Source organism: Trichomycterus rosablanca, chromosome 17, assembly GCF_030014385.1.
Source record: "Trichomycterus rosablanca isolate fTriRos1 chromosome 17, fTriRos1.hap1, whole genome shotgun sequence".
NCBI classification, from domain to species: domain Eukaryota; kingdom Metazoa; phylum Chordata; class Actinopteri; order Siluriformes; family Trichomycteridae; genus Trichomycterus; species Trichomycterus rosablanca.
In genome coordinates, this window is record NC_086004.1 from 23,359,482 (window position 1) to 23,377,147 (window position 17,666).

General features: G+C 40.5%; 1 protein-coding gene across 1 annotated transcript; it reads right to left on the bottom strand.

Moving 5' to 3' along the window:
- Window positions 1-1,012: 1,012 nt before the first annotated feature.
- On the bottom strand, window positions 1,013-12,100 carry socs7 (suppressor of cytokine signaling 7). Its single transcript, XM_063012682.1, has 10 exons — window positions 10,731-12,100; window positions 9,847-9,902; window positions 9,513-9,617; window positions 6,364-6,495; window positions 4,506-4,651; window positions 3,277-3,445; window positions 3,039-3,167; window positions 2,533-2,668; window positions 2,292-2,432; window positions 1,013-1,468 (listed from the first exon to the last, which is right to left on the bottom strand). The coding sequence occupies exons 1-9, from the start codon at window positions 12,098-12,100 to the stop codon at window positions 2,312-2,314; spliced, it is 2,364 nt and encodes a 787-aa protein (XP_062868752.1). The 3' UTR covers window positions 1,013-1,468; window positions 2,292-2,311.
- Window positions 12,101-17,666: the final 5,566 nt, after the last annotated feature.

Sequence of the window (17,666 nt, forward strand, 5' to 3'; positions counted from 1 at the left end):
ACCCTGACCAGAATAAAGCAGCGGTAAAACAGACAATGAAGAAAAGAATAAATAATTTCATGGCTTCTTACTTCCTCAGCATCATATTCTTGCATAGTCCTTGTGATGTAAGGCTTGCCTGATAATGTTTCAGAATCTTTTTAATCAAAGTAGACCGCCTCTGTTTTTGGTGCTTCTGACCATTTGGACAAATTCTTTCTTAGCTTCTATTTCAGAGACCACTAGTAAAACTAGCCTTATTTATATGAGCGAAAAAGAAAGGCTCAATTCCAACTAGCAGATTTTGGTATACAATAAATAAACTCTAATTCATAAAAGTTTTAGCATTCAGTCACAAAAATGATTAATAATTTAATTAAAAACAATAATAATCTAAAGACTGTCTAAAGACTGTCCTAAAATGCGAGTGTATTTTAAAAGTGTTTTTTATGCTTTAAAATGTGTACATTTTGTTCTACCACCTACCGTATACCACAGATCTTCTGTACTTTAAATCTGTCTGTGTATCTTACATTTTGCTGGGATTTAAGGTAATCTCTGTAATTGCTGTAAATTAGTATTTGTATGGTGCAACTGGCAACCAGCTATTATAGCAGTACATTGTAATTTAGAGCTGTGTCTATTCCAGCACATCCAGATGACTGTTAGTAGTACAGACATGGGTCAAAAACTGACAGATTAAAAGAAACTATTGTAATCTAATAATGTTATTGCATTTGCAGCAGGTTGATAGCGCAGCCGGGAAACTTGAGAGCTTAAGATTTCAGCTGTGTTGGACTAGTGCATTAGACTGCTGTGTGTCACCCAAGCAACAATTTAAGTTTTGTTATTGATGAAAAATGTGTGTTTTGTGCTAAAATAATGAACTTGACTCAAAGTAGTTATACAACAGAATCATTACTTAAACACAGTTAAACTTAAAAATACTTTTAGGTTTAGGATGACTTTAAAGGTAATGATTAAAATGATTCTGCCCTTATGTACAGAGACATACCAAAGCCTTTTTAAGTTTCACTGTTTTACTGTAAAGACGGTCAGCCTGCTGTCAGGCAGAGTAAGTTACAATTGAGGTAACGAAAAACAGAAGACGGCAAAATAACAGAGACAAAATCAAAAAGGAAAACATAGAATTCACAAATGTGTCAAGTTTAAAAAGTTGAAAGTTTCATGAGCTACAGATTCACATCATAACTCCAGGTCACATATTATCTTCTATGCATTTTATTTTTATTGTCCTCTGCCTGTGTGGTGTGCCAGATCAGCTTAATCAGTCCTGGCTTCTAGTACCAAATGGACAGCACATTAGCATTCCACTGCCTTATTTGACTTTTATTTGTCAAAATTAAGAAGATCGGCCATTGTGATGGCGTTTATTGGCCTCTTCTGGAAGACCGACGGGAAGTTGAGGCAGAACTGTGCACCAGGGGCTCCTATGCGCTATCCCATCTGCTATCCATACATAGAAAACCTGAAAACACATATTTGCAGAATATTTTTCACTGTATGTTGCTTATTAGCATGACAATCTGTTTTGTGTCCAAATCTAAACATAAACTGGGTTATATATGTAATACATGCACACACACTTTTAAGCCAAAAACATTTCAACCACCCCAAATTGTGCAGTACAATGCCTATTGTACACAAGGTCTAAATCACTAAATGACTGGGTTGAAGTATCTAGGAGGCAGCAAGGGGTGCTCACAGGCAGCTGTGTTGAGTACCCATCAACAGTGGTCTGAAGAGGGACAAGCCACAAACAGCTGACAAACTGTTGTTCTTGGGTGGCCAAGACTCTTTGATGCCAGAGAACATAAAGGCTATGGGGTCTGGTATGGACCAATAGATGGGCTGTTGTGGTTAAAAAAAAATGTCAGGAGCAACGACAGAGGGTAACATTTATGGTGCTGTAATAGGGCCAATAGCTCTTCCATAAATATTAAAAATGACAGGTGTGAGTCCTATCAATTATGATGCATAGGTTGATCTTTTGACCTCAGAATGTTCAAAATGTTTATCATTTGGTCTTAACTATGAAATCTATATTCTGTAGTTGTAAATAACTTTAAAATGTATGTTTTTTATATAACAATTAGGTCTTTTTGGTAAAAAAAAATGCTAACTACAATACTGTAAGTATCTAATGCACAAGATATAAAATAAATATTAATTAATTAATGTTAAATATTATTAATTGACTTCTGCAGATACAGCTACGTAATACACCCTTATTTTAATAATAATCTTTAAATAAACTTTAATTTATTGACTCTTAAAAGGTTTTTTCTTACAGGGAATGTGGCTCATCCGATTACGTCTCAGACTCTGACTCTTGCTCCACACCTGCCATCTGCCTCATGCCTTTAACTGACAGGTACATCTCTTCCTCTGGGTCATAATAGTAGAACTTTTTCAGGTAGGCAATAAGGGGTCTGGAGCAAAAAGAAAGAACAGTTTCAGTGATCTGTGAGTAGCAGAAATGAGAAAGAAAGAAAATGAGAGTTTTAGAGAATGAATGATATAGAACGGTACTTGGGAAGAGGGAGCTCCTGAATGTGATCAATGCGGACGAGTTGTCTGATACAAAAGCGGCAGAGGTGCTGCAGGGATTTGACGTTACAGAAGCGGGAGACTGGATACAGTAGCTGCACTGGAGTTGGTGGGAGCCCTGTAAGGCAGATCAGAAATTAACACACTATGAACACTCTAAACTGATTATTTAAATGCAGTTTTCTGTCAAAACAAATTTGTTGAAAATAGTTTTGCAGTTATGTGACTGCACAAGTCTCAGGGGGTGTGTGATAGTCTGTGGCTCTACAGTTCTGGTCAGAACAGACGTGGTGCAAGCGGGAGTGGAAGTACAATCGGGAATTGAAAATTACTAGATTGGGTGAAAAAAGGGAAAAATGCCAAAAGAATCATTATAAGTGTAAACAGAACAAGACAGTCTGGAATATGTAGTAAAAGAAATGTAGTATCTCTGGTAGGGTGGTATGTGTGTGTAGACCTATATTAACAGAAGAATAAATGAGAATTACCAGGTACACGTGAGCGCAGAAAGTAAAGGAATTTTCCATTCTTCGAATGCATAATGGCACGCTCGATAAACTCCACTACAGAATGGCAGCGGTCCTCAAACTTTGGATGGCACCATAAGCTGAAGGTACCTGAACAAGGAAAGCCACAAAGGTAAATGTAACAATAATACTACATAATTCTTTGTACCAGTAAAGATTTTTTATGTAGTAAATAGAAATAACTTTGTATTCTGGTTACCTCTGTAGTGCTCCATGCGAGTGTGGTGTGTGACTCCCTGCGATCGGAAGCTCAGGCTGAGTATGTACCGCGGGTCTGAACTGTCTCTCACAAGAAAAGAGCCATCAGGCTTCCCTTTCAGTTTTAGCTCCGCATCCTCCCAGTTCATCGGCCCCCAGTACCACCCACACTGTTGAAAAGAGGAGTGATACACTCAAAGCTCCACTGCAAATTATTTTATCAAATGCACATAAAGAATATCAAGTAGTGAAAGACAAAATCTAGTTATCATTTATCATATAGATATCACAGTTATTAATGATCATTTATCATTTAATAATCATTTCACTTATTAACACTAATAATGTTGCAATATCTACAGTATGTCACAATAGAAAGTAATTGTCGCCTAAACTTCATAGCAACGTTTGCCACTTTTAGGAGCAACCGATCACTTCTAATAACTGGAGATCAGTCTTTTACATGCAGAGGGCGTGGCACTGTGGCTAAGTGGGTAGCACTGTCACCTCACAGCAACAAGGTCCTGGGTTCAATCCCCAGGGGGGCGGTCCGGGTCTATTCTGTGTGGAGTTTGTATGTTCTCCCCTTGTCCATGTGAGTTTCCTCCGGGCGATCCGGTTTCCTCCCACAGTCCAAAGACATGCAAGTGAGGTGATTTGGAGACACTAAATTGTCCACGACTGTGTTCGATATAACCTTGTGAACTGATGAATGTTGTGTAATGAGTGACTGCCTGTCCTGTCATGAATGTAACCAAAGTGTAAAACATGACGGTACAATCCTAATAAACAAACAAACAAACATTGCAGTGGAGAAGCTGTTAATTGGTGATTGTTTTGCAGAATCACTTTAATGTAGCCGCACTGGAGGGCCAACACGCTACTATTTCCTGCAAATTTCTAAATGTCATACTTGTGCTATTCTATCTATTCTTCTCACTGTAGGTAGGGGCTGCGCCCTCTTTCAGGCAGGTAAGCTACAGCTCTTTTAAACCTATTAATATTACCCATACAGTGAAAATGAGAGTTCCAAAATTGTAGCTATTTTTTGATTGTTATTGCTTAGTTAACAAAAAAAAAAAAAAAAAATGTTCAGGGGAAATCAGTGAAATATATTTTTATTATAACATCAGTGTACGATAAGATACAAAGATCATCTTCACTAAAAGTGCCAATAACTCCGGAGCTGACAGTAACATTCTGCACTTTTACTGAGATGCACATTCTCACCCTCTCAAGTTCTCTCAGGCTGGCTGTGAAGCTACTAGAATCGACTCCTTTCAGAGGACACACGTTTGGGGCTGGAGCCACTCTGACTGGAGGTGGTGTCTCGATTGGTGATGGGGCAGAATGAGGAAGTGCTCGGAGGAAAGCGTCTGGAACAAAAGCAAGTGAAAAGCCTTTTTTAATTTCAAAATCACTATTAGTGTTCAGGTCATTGCATTTTTACCAAGGATTCAACATTTCTTTTATCTGCCAACTAAACATCGTGAGTGGTGTCCTTCCATTAACAGCTTTGTTCAGCGTTTCACTAATTTAGCAAGCTTTGTAGATTACTACAGGTCTTTTGCTTCTGCTCTTGTTTTTTTTCTTTTCTTTATCATTTAGCGCTGCACTGCTGATGTGATCCTTGTAGGACTCTGGGTAAATAGCAACAAACATGCAATTGTTGAAATGATTTTGTAGCCTTCAAACATCACTACAATTCTTTTAATGTGAATACACAGACATTACCATTGTGTACCATTGTGCACCCTTACGACCCAATCACATTAAAGACACACACTCACCAAGCACTTAATTAGATATGCCATCTGTTATGTATATTCTAAATTATTATATACAGTATGCCCACATACCATACAGATTTTTTCTTAAATTATGTTGATTTAAACCAATTTATGAAATGTAAGAAAAAGCAAAGCGGTTGCTGCAGCCTATCCCAGCTTTTCAATGGGCACAAGGCACACAGTAACACCTTGGACGGAGCGCCAGTCCATCGCAGGGCAGACACATATACACGCACACCTATTCACCTATGGGGCAATTCAGTGTATCCAATTGACCTGACTGCATGTTTTTGAACTGTAGGAGGAAACCGGCGCTCCCGGAGGAAACCCACGCAGACACAGGTAGAACATGCAAACTCAGCACAGAAAGGACCTGGGCCACCCCGCCTGAGGATCAAACCCAGGACCTTCTTGCTGTGAGTGCTACCCACCGAGCCACCGCGCTGGAAACTACAGTTAGGGAAATTAAATATGATTAGAGTGGTGGAAAAGGGGGAAATACAAGCTGTACTATTTAGATAGATAGTTACAGTTATTTATTATTATTTTATCTGGTTAACCCTAGCAACAGTGTTGGACACCTCGGATATTTAAACTTTGGCATTTATATCATCAGAGCAACATTTAAAAAAAAAAAATCACAGCCATAGTCCTAATGATCGAACCATGATTTGTTATAACGCTTAACATAGACTTGAGTCTCTCTGCCAACTGTAAAAAATGTTGTGGCATGAGTGAGGAATGTATATGTAACTAGGCTTCATTACTGTTGTATCTGCTTTATTAGGCTATATTTTGTAATTCAATAAGTCTGCTTGACCTAGCTGCTGCATAATAATGGAAAATATTTGGCCACAAATTCCTTTTTTTTTTGGGCTCGTGGATTGACGTTATGCTAATGTGGACACTAAATAGTGCTTGTGCATGTGCATGTAAATTTTGGTTAATGTTACACCTGTACATGTAAATAGAAATTTTCAGCCAGCTAATTTATAATAAATTTATTTGGACTAAGGAATATCTTTGCATAAAAACACAGCCACAACTCCACTGGAACACTACCTTGCATGGGTACTGGTTTGCTACAATAATCTGCACATTTGAGAAAATATTAGACAGTAATCCATATTATACATACAATAGGAAGCAATATTAATGTTTTGCAATAATCCCAGCACTCGTTTCAGAAAGTACACATAAGGTGTCACAGTAGGATAGAAAATGAGGGATGGAATTTATTATTGGAATGTCTTTAAAAAAAAAACACACACACCTTACCACCATACATACACCCTTACCATTAAGGCTGAGGCTGTGCTGGATGGTGGCATGGAGGGAAGGAGGAGGAGGAAGAGGCAAGGGAAGAGACTGCAAGGATGCTCCCATGACATTGACTAGGAAGGGCCCAGGATGAGGCCCACCTATGTCATCTGGAACAGAGCGACAAGGATTTGGAAACAAGGATGCGGTTAGGATGAAGACAGAACACAAAGCAAAATAATTATTTGTTATACTGTGTAAGATATACAGACATGCTTTATGTGGATCGCCAGCGCTTGAATATCACATCCAAAACCAAGAGCTGTTTACATTTATGGCATTTAGCGGACACTTTTATCCAAAGTCACTTATAGTTACGACTAAATTCCATGCCACCAACTGAGGGTTGCTGAGCCTTGCTCTGAGGCCCAACAGTAGCAGCTTGGTGGTAGTGGGGGTTGAACCATGTATTGGAAAATGTATTTTTATTAGTATAATTCAGTATAATAAGCATTTGTGTAACCATGTAATCATATAGGGCTTTTTGGAGAAGTATCCACCGAGCCCGATGTGACCCTGGAACAGAGCGTGCTGACCTCTGTTTCCACACATACTCTCTTACATCATGTTCAGCAAAACCAAGTGTAACCTTGTATGACCTAATGTTCTCTATTGCATTCTATATATGGTGTTGCTTAACTACATTGCTAGCATAGAGGAAAGTTTAAGTTTTACTTTTCGTTCAGTACACCCATAAGTTCTTTTATGCATGTAGAACATGTTTGTATCACCATATAAATGTATTGGATTTCTTGCCAATAAACAAGAGGACAGAGGCACTCGCACCTGATTGTGTTGGTGTGAAGTTCTTCTTCTAGGCCTGAGTAATTGGGGTTTCTTTCTCACCAACATTTTTCACCACAGTTGCCAAGCTTCTCATCACCAGTCCATACCTTAACCTTTGAACGACCACTGTCCTATGAGCTATGACTTTTAATTGAAAGTTGGTTCCCACCATATTGCTAAAACACTTCACTCATAAGGGAAAACCTATTGCTATGTTCTAGAACATGACTGAAAGAATGAATTTCCATTTAGCTAGAAGAGCATTACTAAGGTTATGCACCAAAGACCTGGGTGGCAGTTGGCATTCACAACTGTCTCAAGGGTGCTCAATGGTGCTTACATTAGGGGCTCAGTGCAGACCAGTCAAGTTCTTTTACACCAAATTTGACAAAGCAATTCTTTATAGACATTATATTCTTTGCGCATGGGGGTATTAACATGCTATAACAGCATTGGTCCTTTCCCAGGGCACTTAATGCTCTACAACTGTAATACTCTGACTGCCAGTGGTTACTTTTGCTTTGATACTCCAGAGAACAAGCATCTGGTGGTCTTGTGTTTAATTCAAATGCTCAACCATTTATGCTATTATGCTAAACATTAAAAAATAAGAAAGAAAAAAACATGCAGCAACATTTCCAGTTCATGTCTAGGTCTGATCTGATGTGCAAAGATGCAAATGTAACACATTGTGCTTAGACCTTGTAAACCACTAAATCCTTCAAATTAGATGACACAACAAAAGCATGTGAAGTAATACTGAGAGGCTGCAAATTAGACCTTGGCACTGTGATGCAATTTGCAACAAAACACAGGCATACATGTGCCAAAATAAGATTATGAAATGGACAACGTGTTTATGAAATGGTCTTTACAAAACATGTAAAAAAAGATTCGCTATATGTAACAAAGAAGGACACGCTAAAGAGAGAGAGAGGCGAATCCCCACACACCTGGTAGAGAAGAAACTGTACCAGAATTAAATTAAGAATCTCAATCAAGGTAGAGTAATACTTTGCATAATCTCTGAATGCCTCATTAGTGATAACGATTAAGATTTGTCTTGATGGTCAAACCCAAGAACCAGCAAAAACAGGTCAGCAATAATTTAAATTAAAAGCTGCCGGAACAGCAAGCTTTACATCGACACAGGCCCATAAAATAAAGGCCCCAAAATCAGAACCTTAAAGCTTGACTGGAGTTTGTTGCTAATCAACATGAATTTTGAGATAATTTAAGCTTTATGTCTTTTTACAACTGCCCTAAATAAATGTTCCACAAGCATGTCACCTCATATAAAAATAGTAAAATAAAACATAACATACTATCACACATACAGTACATGCTCAAAAGTATGTAGACAACCCTTATATTATTAAATTTGAGTGCTTTGGTCCGGCCTTATGCCAGCATAAATACACTCCTGTTCAGGAGGTAAGTTCTGTAAAGGCATGGTTTGATGTGTTCTTTTTTATGGAATGGCCACACATTCCTTCCAAATTATGTAGAAAGCCTTTCTATTAGTGTGATCTATAGCCACATATCAATTTCCACAGTTTTGGAAAAAAAATGTCCAACAAGCTTGTAGTCAAGTGACATATTGACATATAGTTTAAAATAACGGTCAACAAGAAAGACAAAAGAATCTGGTGTAATTATTCTAGATAAAGTGTAAATGTATTTAACAAAATTTAAGAACTTAATACTTAAAGTTTAAGCGTCTTTGAGTATCTTGAAAAGCGCTATATAAATAAAATGTATTATTATTATTATTATTAATGCAGATACAATACACCAAGAACCAAGAACCATGGTTTTTAGCTAAAAAGACACACTCCTCAGAGTACCAAACAACTGACAAACATTTGTACCACAAGCAAAATACAGTCTTTTTTAAAATTGCATTAGGTCAAAATTTAAAATACTACATCTCATCTTAAAAGACAACCTGGAAGTTACTTTCCAAAAACCAAATACGAACACAATAGATCCCATTATTAAATGCAGCCAATCTTGTTCACATTCACATAAAGTGCAAGCAAGTAAAAGATATCATCAGCATGGAGAGTACACCCCCTTCATTCACAATACCCAAATAAAAATCATGCATAAGTGCATAAGAACTTTTATCAGACAGACACATGATCTGTGATTTATTAACTTAGAAATAACACAAATCAGAAAACAAAGTAAAAGAATATATTTAGATGTTTTTGGAAGGGTGGAGAGATACGTGACACATTCTAAGAATGTCAACAAAGTTGCCAGACTGATGGATAAGATAAGCAAAGCAAAAGTATGCCTGCTACTGAAAGTTGAGGTGAAATGTTTGTGTGGGTACCTAGCAGACTGAGACTCCTGCGAGGTGGTGGAGGGGGGGTTGGAGGATGAGGGGAGTTTCTTCCTCTCTGTGAGATGTCCACATCTACTAGTGAAACTGTCTCTCCTATAGGCAAGAAACAACAGAACAAACAAGATTTTAAGGAGCTGGGCGCACAATACTAATTCTTAAGATCTTAATCCAAAACATTCAAAAATTTGGACTGATTGGTCAGCCAGTGCAACTCATATACAGTATGATTGATCTGTCACAAGTGTCATAATGGGTCATACTGGAAATCCTGAAATTGACCATTTTTTTTTAATTGACCATCTCTATAGAATTATGTACTTACCAGTGAAAACTGGAGCACCAGAGAAGCCATTTTGGGCTCTTGTTAGTCCAGATTGGCTAAAAAAGACATTAGAAATGAGAAATTACTACAACACAAACACAAACTCACATGCTGTTTAGCAAACTATACATTATACAGTAAAATATGCTATCACTGCACACCATTTTTGTTTCATCTGATTATTGTTCTGATTGAAGTAAATAACTGAGTTGCAGTGCCATTTGCAGTGCTAATTGCTTTCTGTGCAGCTGTTGTTCCTGCTGCTTTTTTTTAGGTTGTTCTGGAACTCTTTCCAAACTTCTATCTTACCTACCTTCGTAATTATTAAAAGAGAGCTATTGTGAAATCTTTTGAGTGCCACACCTATAGGTATCCTGAGACAGTTTTCACTTGTAAATGATTAAACAGGTTTTACTGTCAGGGATGTTTACAGCGTTAGCTATTGCTCTGTAGCTATTTCCATGCAAATATTGGGTTCCCAGTGTTAATCATGTTCTCATCCAGGTTTAGGTCATACAGACCAGCAGCAGGTTTTAGGATAACTGTAACATGACAGTATTAATGAAATATTCTGCTACTCAGATATATTACATTATTTTGCTTTGCTTTGTTTGCTGTATCACTGAACTCATAAAATTAATTAATTATTAATTTAAAGCAAACGTTACATACTTTATAATCCTCAGGGTACGAAAATGTGAATGTACCATAACATGCAAAAACTGTTCAACTGTATACCTGCAATAAGTGGAGAATTTTTTTTTTGTACATGTCTTTACAATACAGAGGCATGGACAGTTTGACTAATTAATTATTCGACTGCATAACCAATCCTCAGAATGATGCACTTTTAAATTCTTGTATAATGGGGACACTAGTCTTACCTGGTTGTGTCCTGCTCCGCACTGCTTGTGCCTGACATGTCCACTAAACTACTGGCAGATGAAATAGAAAAGTTTATTGATGGTCTTTTCTCCAGAAAATTATTGGAGCCACTACAACTCTTAGTTCTGAAAAGTTTGCTTAGTCGAATTTTAAGAGAGCCCTTTCTGGACTTTCCAGACACTTTTAGTGCCTTTTCTCCAGATGCAGCTGCACTTTTCTGTTGCATGTTTGGACTGGAACTGAGGCTTGAACAAAGGGTGTCATGGAGTAGGCCATTTACAGTGGACTCCACTGATGGTGTTGGGACCTGTGGTATGACTGTCTCAGAGGGATTAAGTTGAGCCTTCTGGGTCAGGGAACCTCGGAGCAAACAGCAGAGCTGTGAATCCTGAAATGATGGTGAGCAAAGACCCCCCACAGACTGGCCTGAAAGTACAGAGGGGAAACATTCAAGTGCAAGAGCTCCAGGCATTTTATCCATGAGTTCTGGCTTGACCTTCTGAGAATCAGGGTTGTTTTTCATGCCCAGGCCATTGACTTCATCTGACCCGAGGCCCTCCAGCACCAGCAGAGCATCGCTGGTCTCTGTGGGGTCTTCACCTTGTCTTGTTGTGGCTGAGCAGGAGCAGTGTTGTACATCGCCGTCCTTGAGGAGAAAGTCGGGCACCGCGGTTACTCCTAGTTCTCCGAATTTCCGTGCTAGTTCCAAAACAGGCCTTTCAGAAAAATGAAGATCTCCCTGTACTGTCGTGGAGGTCCATCTGGTATCTAGATTTGATTTGTCCGACCATTCTAGTGTATTGCCGATAATACGATGCCGGGGGCACAGTTCAGCATTCGCTGTGTGAGGATGAGAATGCAGCGACCAGGGAGGATGGTGATGATGCTGAGCATCTACAGCACTAAGCGAATTGTTATTGATGCTAGCGCTCGATTCAGAGCTATGCGTCGCCTGCTCATCAAAAGCATGTCTGTTATCCGCATTGTTCTCTGACAATCCTTCAGAGTCTCTGGATACATTTCGGAAAACTAACAGCTGAGGCCCCATCCCGGTTCTGTTGCTCAGATCGTAAATGCGGGCCTCGGCGGAATGAAGCTGAGCAGGGGGGACAGAGAGCGCGGATCTGCCGGCCACATCGCCGGTGTCAGGTGCGTTGCTTCCGCACGGCTGCGCGGCTTTGTTCCCTGCTGAGAGGTGACCGAGCGCCACCGGATTCTGCGCACATTCATGTTTACCTTTAACGTTTCCAGTCACCACTTCTGTACCCGACGACAGATTCCCGTTCTCCTCGTCCAAGCGGTCGTCTTCGGCCGCAGACACCAGACGCATCAAGACAAAATCGGGAGACATATCTTGCCCGTTGTTCATTCTTATTCCTCGGTGCGCGGAAGGAACGAAATACTGGCGTCTCACATCGCCTCAGTCTCCAGATCCTTATCAATATCCTGTAGTGATAACGGAAGCCTAGTCCGCTTGCTGAGGTTATGTACGATTAGATTTCCGCCGCCCTTTCATCACGTTTGGGTGAATATAGCACCAATATTCACAAAAAGCAGAAGATAAGATTAATCTAAAATACGTAAAAAAGCCGAGGTGGGTGCTCGCGGGGTCACATATTACGCCTGATTTAACGGAATGCTGTGCGTCTGTAGTCACGGTACCGTCTGTTCAGCTGTGAGCCCCACCCGCACTGCCACTCTCTCTCTCTCTCTCTCTCTCTCTCTCTCACTCACCTAGGTGTATACTTGCTCACTCACTCACTCACCTTCTCACTTACTCACTCACTCACCTTCTCACTTACTCACTCACTCACCTTCTCACTTACTCACTCACTCACCTTCTCACTCACTCACCTACTCACTCACTCACTCACTCACTCACTCACTCACCTACTCACTCACATACTTACCTACACTCACTCACTCACCTACTCACTCACTCACCTACTCACTCACTCACCTACTCACTCACTCACTCACTCACTCACCTACTCACTCACTCACTCACTCACTCACTCACCTACTCACTCACTCACTCACCTACTCACTCACTCACCTACTCACTCACATACTTACCTACACTCACTCACTCACCTACTCACTCACTCACCTACTCACTCACTCACTCACTCACTCACCTACTCACTCACTCACTCACTCACTCACCTACTCACTCACTCACTCACTCACCTACTCACTCACTCACCTACTCACTCACATACTTACCTACACTCACTCACTCACCTACTCACTCACTCACCTACTCACTCACTCACCTACTCACTCACTCACTCACCTACTCACTCACTCACTCACTCACTCACTCACCTACTCACTCACTCACCTACTCACTCACATACTTACCTACACTCACTCACTCACCTACTCACTCACTCACCTACTCACTCACTCACTCACTCACCTTCTCACTTACTCACTCACTCACTCACCTACTCACTCACTCACCTACTCACTCACATACTTACCTACACTCACTCACTCACCTACTCACTCACTCACCTACTCACTCACTCACCTACTCACTCACTCACTCACCTACTCACTCACTCACTCACCTACTCACTCACTCACCTTCTCACTTACTCACCTACTCACTCACTCACCTACTCACTCACTCACTCACTCACCTACTCACTCACTCACCTTCTCACTTACTCACTCACTCACCTTCTCACTCACTCACCTACTCACTCACTCACCTACTTACTCACTCACTCACTCACTCACTCACCTTCTCACTCACTCACCTACTCACTCACTCACTCACTCACCTACTCACTCACATACTTACCTACACTCACTCACTCACCTACTCACTCACTCACCTACTCAATCACTCACCTTTTCACTCACCTTCTCACTCACTCACCTACTTACTCACTCACCTACTCACTCACTCACTCACTCACTCACCTACTTACTCACTCACCTACTCACTCACTCACTCACTCACCTACTTACTCACTCACCTACTCACTCACTCACTCACCTACTCACTCACTCACCTACTTACTCACTCACCTACTCACTCACTCACTCACTCACTCACCTACTCACTCACATACTTACTTACCTACACTCACTCACTCACCTACTCACTCACTCACTCACTCACTCACTCACTCACATACTTACCTACACACTCACTCACTCACTCACTCACTCACTTACCTACTCACTCACTCACTCACTCACCTACTCACTCACATACTTACCTACACACTCACTCACTCACCTACTCACTCACTTACTCACCTATAGGCGTATACTCACTAACTCACCTACTTACTCACTCACCTACTCGTTCACTCACTTACATACCTACACACTCACTCACCTACTCACTCACTCACTCACTCACCTACTCACTCACTCACCTACTCACTCACTCACTCACCTACTCACTCACTCTCACTCACCTACTCACTCACTCACTCACCTACTCACTCACCTACTCACTCACTCACTCACTCACTCACCTACTCACTCACATACTTACTTACCTACACACTCACTCACTCACCTACTCACTCACTCACTCACTCACTCACCTACTCACTCACTCACCTACTTACTCACTCACTCACCTACTCGTTCACTCACTTACATACCTACACACTCACTCACTCACCTACTCACTCACTCTCACTTACTCACCTACTCACTCACTCTCACTCACCTACTCACTCACTCTCTCACTCACTCACCTACTCACTCACTCACTCACTCACCTACTCACTCACTCACTCACCTACTCACTCACATACTTACTTACCTACACACTCACTCACTCACCTACTCACTCACTCACCTACTTACTCACTCACTCACCTACTCGTTCACTCACTTACATACCTACACACTCACTCACTCACCTACTCACTCACTCACTTACTCACCTACTCACTCACTCTCACTCACCTACTCACTCACTCTCTCACTCACTCACCTACTCACTCACTCACCTACTCACTCACTCACTCACTTACTCACCTACTCACTCACTCTCACTCACCTACTCACTCACTCACTCTCTCACTCACTCACCTACTCACTCACATACTTACTTACCTACACACTCACTCACTCACTCACTCACCTTCTCACTCACTCACTCACTTACCTACTCACTCACTCACCTTCTCACTCACTCACCTACTTACTCACTCACTCACTCACTCACTCACCTACTCACTCACTCACTCACTCACTTACTCACCTACTCACTCTCACTCACCTACTCACTCACTCACCTACTCACTCACTCACCTACTCACTCACATACTTACTTACCTACACACTCACTCACTCACTCACTCACCTTCTCACTTACTCACTCACTCACCTTCTCACTCACTCACCTACTCACTCACTCACTCACCTACTCACTCACATACTTACCTACACTCACTCACTCACCTACTCACTCACTCACCTACTCACTCACTCACCTACTCACTCACTCACTCACTCACTCACCTACTTACTCACTCACTCACTCACTCACTCACCTACTCACTCACCTACTCACTCACTCACTCACCTACTCACTCACCTACTCACTCACTCACTCACTCACCTACTCACTCACTCACTCACCTACTCACTCACTCACTCACTCACTCACTCACTCACTCACCTACTTACTCAACTTAACTCAACTCAACTCAACTCAAAAGAAGCTTTATTGGCATGACAAAGGACATTCGTATTGCCAAAGCAAGTTACAGAGAAATAATAAAAATAACAATAAGAAAGAACAAATATATACAAAACAGTTACATGTGCAAAAATATAAAATAGAATAAAATATTAATATTAAATATAATATAAATAATATAAATATTAAATAAATATTAAATATTAATTAATTAATAACAATAAACATTATAATATTTACAGTAATGAGGTAGTAATAACGATCAGTTTGTGTGCGTGTGTGTGTGTGTGTATGTGTGTGCGTGTGTGTGTGTGTGTATGAGACATGATCACCCACTGTCCCTCACCTGGTGGCAGGTGTGTGTATAGAGCGCTGCTAGTGTGCAGCTCTCTCTGTGCTCCACCAGTAGGTGGGGCAGTTTGTCGGGGTCTGGGAGGGAGTTGAAGTTGGGGATGATGTTATACAATTTTGGGAAGAATTGGGTTCGGGTGTGGTGGTACTTGGTACACTCAATTACTCACTCACTCACCTACTTACCTTGCTCAAGTGCTTTCAGTTGATAGACCAAAGCCCTACCCACTAGGCTACCACTGCCCCCTGTACCACTGGTAGCACTGCACCACGTCTCTGTGCTAATTTCATACTTATTTATTTATGGACACAGTTAAGAATCGCCTTTTTAGCAGTCATTTTTATAAGGCTGCTCTTTCCTTACTACCAGGTGTGTTTATGAATGGATTTAAGCTACACTTTCCATGTATTTTATTGACCATATGATGTCGCTGTCCGCAAACAATTTCCTCTAGAAACGAGTTTTCTTGTTTGCGGTTTACCACAGGACAGAACCCATATTATTTTTTTATGGACAACGTTTGAGAACCTACGAATGTATTCAGCAAACACACAGGATTGACACAACGTTGTGAATGACTTGGTACCAACATTCTAGTTGTAGTTGGGACAAAAGACACCCTTCCTTAATACTTGAGGTTAGGTGTATTAGCCACACCCAGGTGTGTAAAATTAAATATGTTCTTTTGACTGAATTGGCTTAAATTCTTACCTGTGGAAAGACCCAGTTAAATGGAGGCAGTTATATTGGCAAAGGTAAATGGGAGTATTTGGAGGAGTATTCCTTATTATTGCCCACTGTTTTGGGATGAAATGTCCGCATACTTTTGACCATAAAATGTCATTTTTGTACTGATGTGCATATTCACTGTATGAAAATGTGTTATGCTTCTTAAATATACTTTTTGCCTCTAATATGTATTAATTTTTACTAACCCCTCATTCTGGTCAGATCTGTGGTGAGTCCAGCACCAATCAGAAACAGTGGATACTGGAATTCACCATGAACCATGTGCCAACCTATTGCAGGGCACACACTTTCATATTCACTTACTGAGTCACATCTAGGGGAAATTTAGAACAGCCGATAAACCTTGCGAGGTGACCTGGAGAACCCAGGCACGAGGACTACAAAACACTTTACAGACAGTGATCAGAGGTCAGAATCAAACCCAGGTCTCCGGGACACACGGTGCTATGCAGCAATTTTTAACAGCTGTGACAAAGTGCTATTTTGGTCCACATGAATGGAAATGGATTCAACAAACGGTTTTCCATGGAAGTAAAACAAGGATTTGTTTGCATCAGCTGGATTTGTCATATCTCTCTCTCTCTCTCTCTCTCTCTCTCTCTCTCTCTCTCTCTCTCTCTCTGTGTTTACAGGCATAGTTTGCACTATGTATTTAATTTAGAATTAAATGATAATGATTAAATAAATATTTTATTGGTTGTGTCCTTTGTTTGGAACAGATCAGAACATAAGAAAATAAAAAAAATGTAACAAAGATCATAAAACACCACTCCCTCAGAGACCCTGATGAAGAGCAGTAGCTTAATCCAGAGCATATCAAAATGTTGATGCATGCCCTGTATGCCTGAGGATTACTGTGCTTTGCTCCATCGTCCCACATACTGCGCTCACACATTAACAGATGTGACTCTGGTCATATCTCTGAGAGACAGAGTGAGAGATGTAATAGGGAGATAGAATGAGCAACTGTAGCATTTGGATATCAAATGAGCTGTGAACCAACAACATCAAAAGGACTTTGTAAAGGATTTGCTCTACACCCCTTTACTATATGTCTTATTCTAGATGGAATAGGAACTCTAAAGAAAGGCTGTTTGTTTGTTATTTTAACTTCTTTGCATTATTGAAGCAAAAGAACCTGCATTAACATTA

Bases quoted from the DNA above. Each gene is read 5' to 3' on its own strand.
- socs7 (XM_063012682.1), bottom strand. From the start codon at position 12,100: ATGAACAACGGGCAAGATATGTCTCCCGATTTTGTCTTGATGCGTCTG. The intron at 9,618-9,846 runs GTAAGTACATAA...TCTTGCCTATAG, and splicing joins TGGTGCTCCAGTTTTCACTG to GAGAGACAGTTTCACTAGTA. The intron at 4,652-6,363 runs GTAAGGGTGTAT...CTTTTGTTCCAG, and splicing joins GCACAGCCTCAGCCTTAATG to ACGCTTTCCTCCGAGCACTT.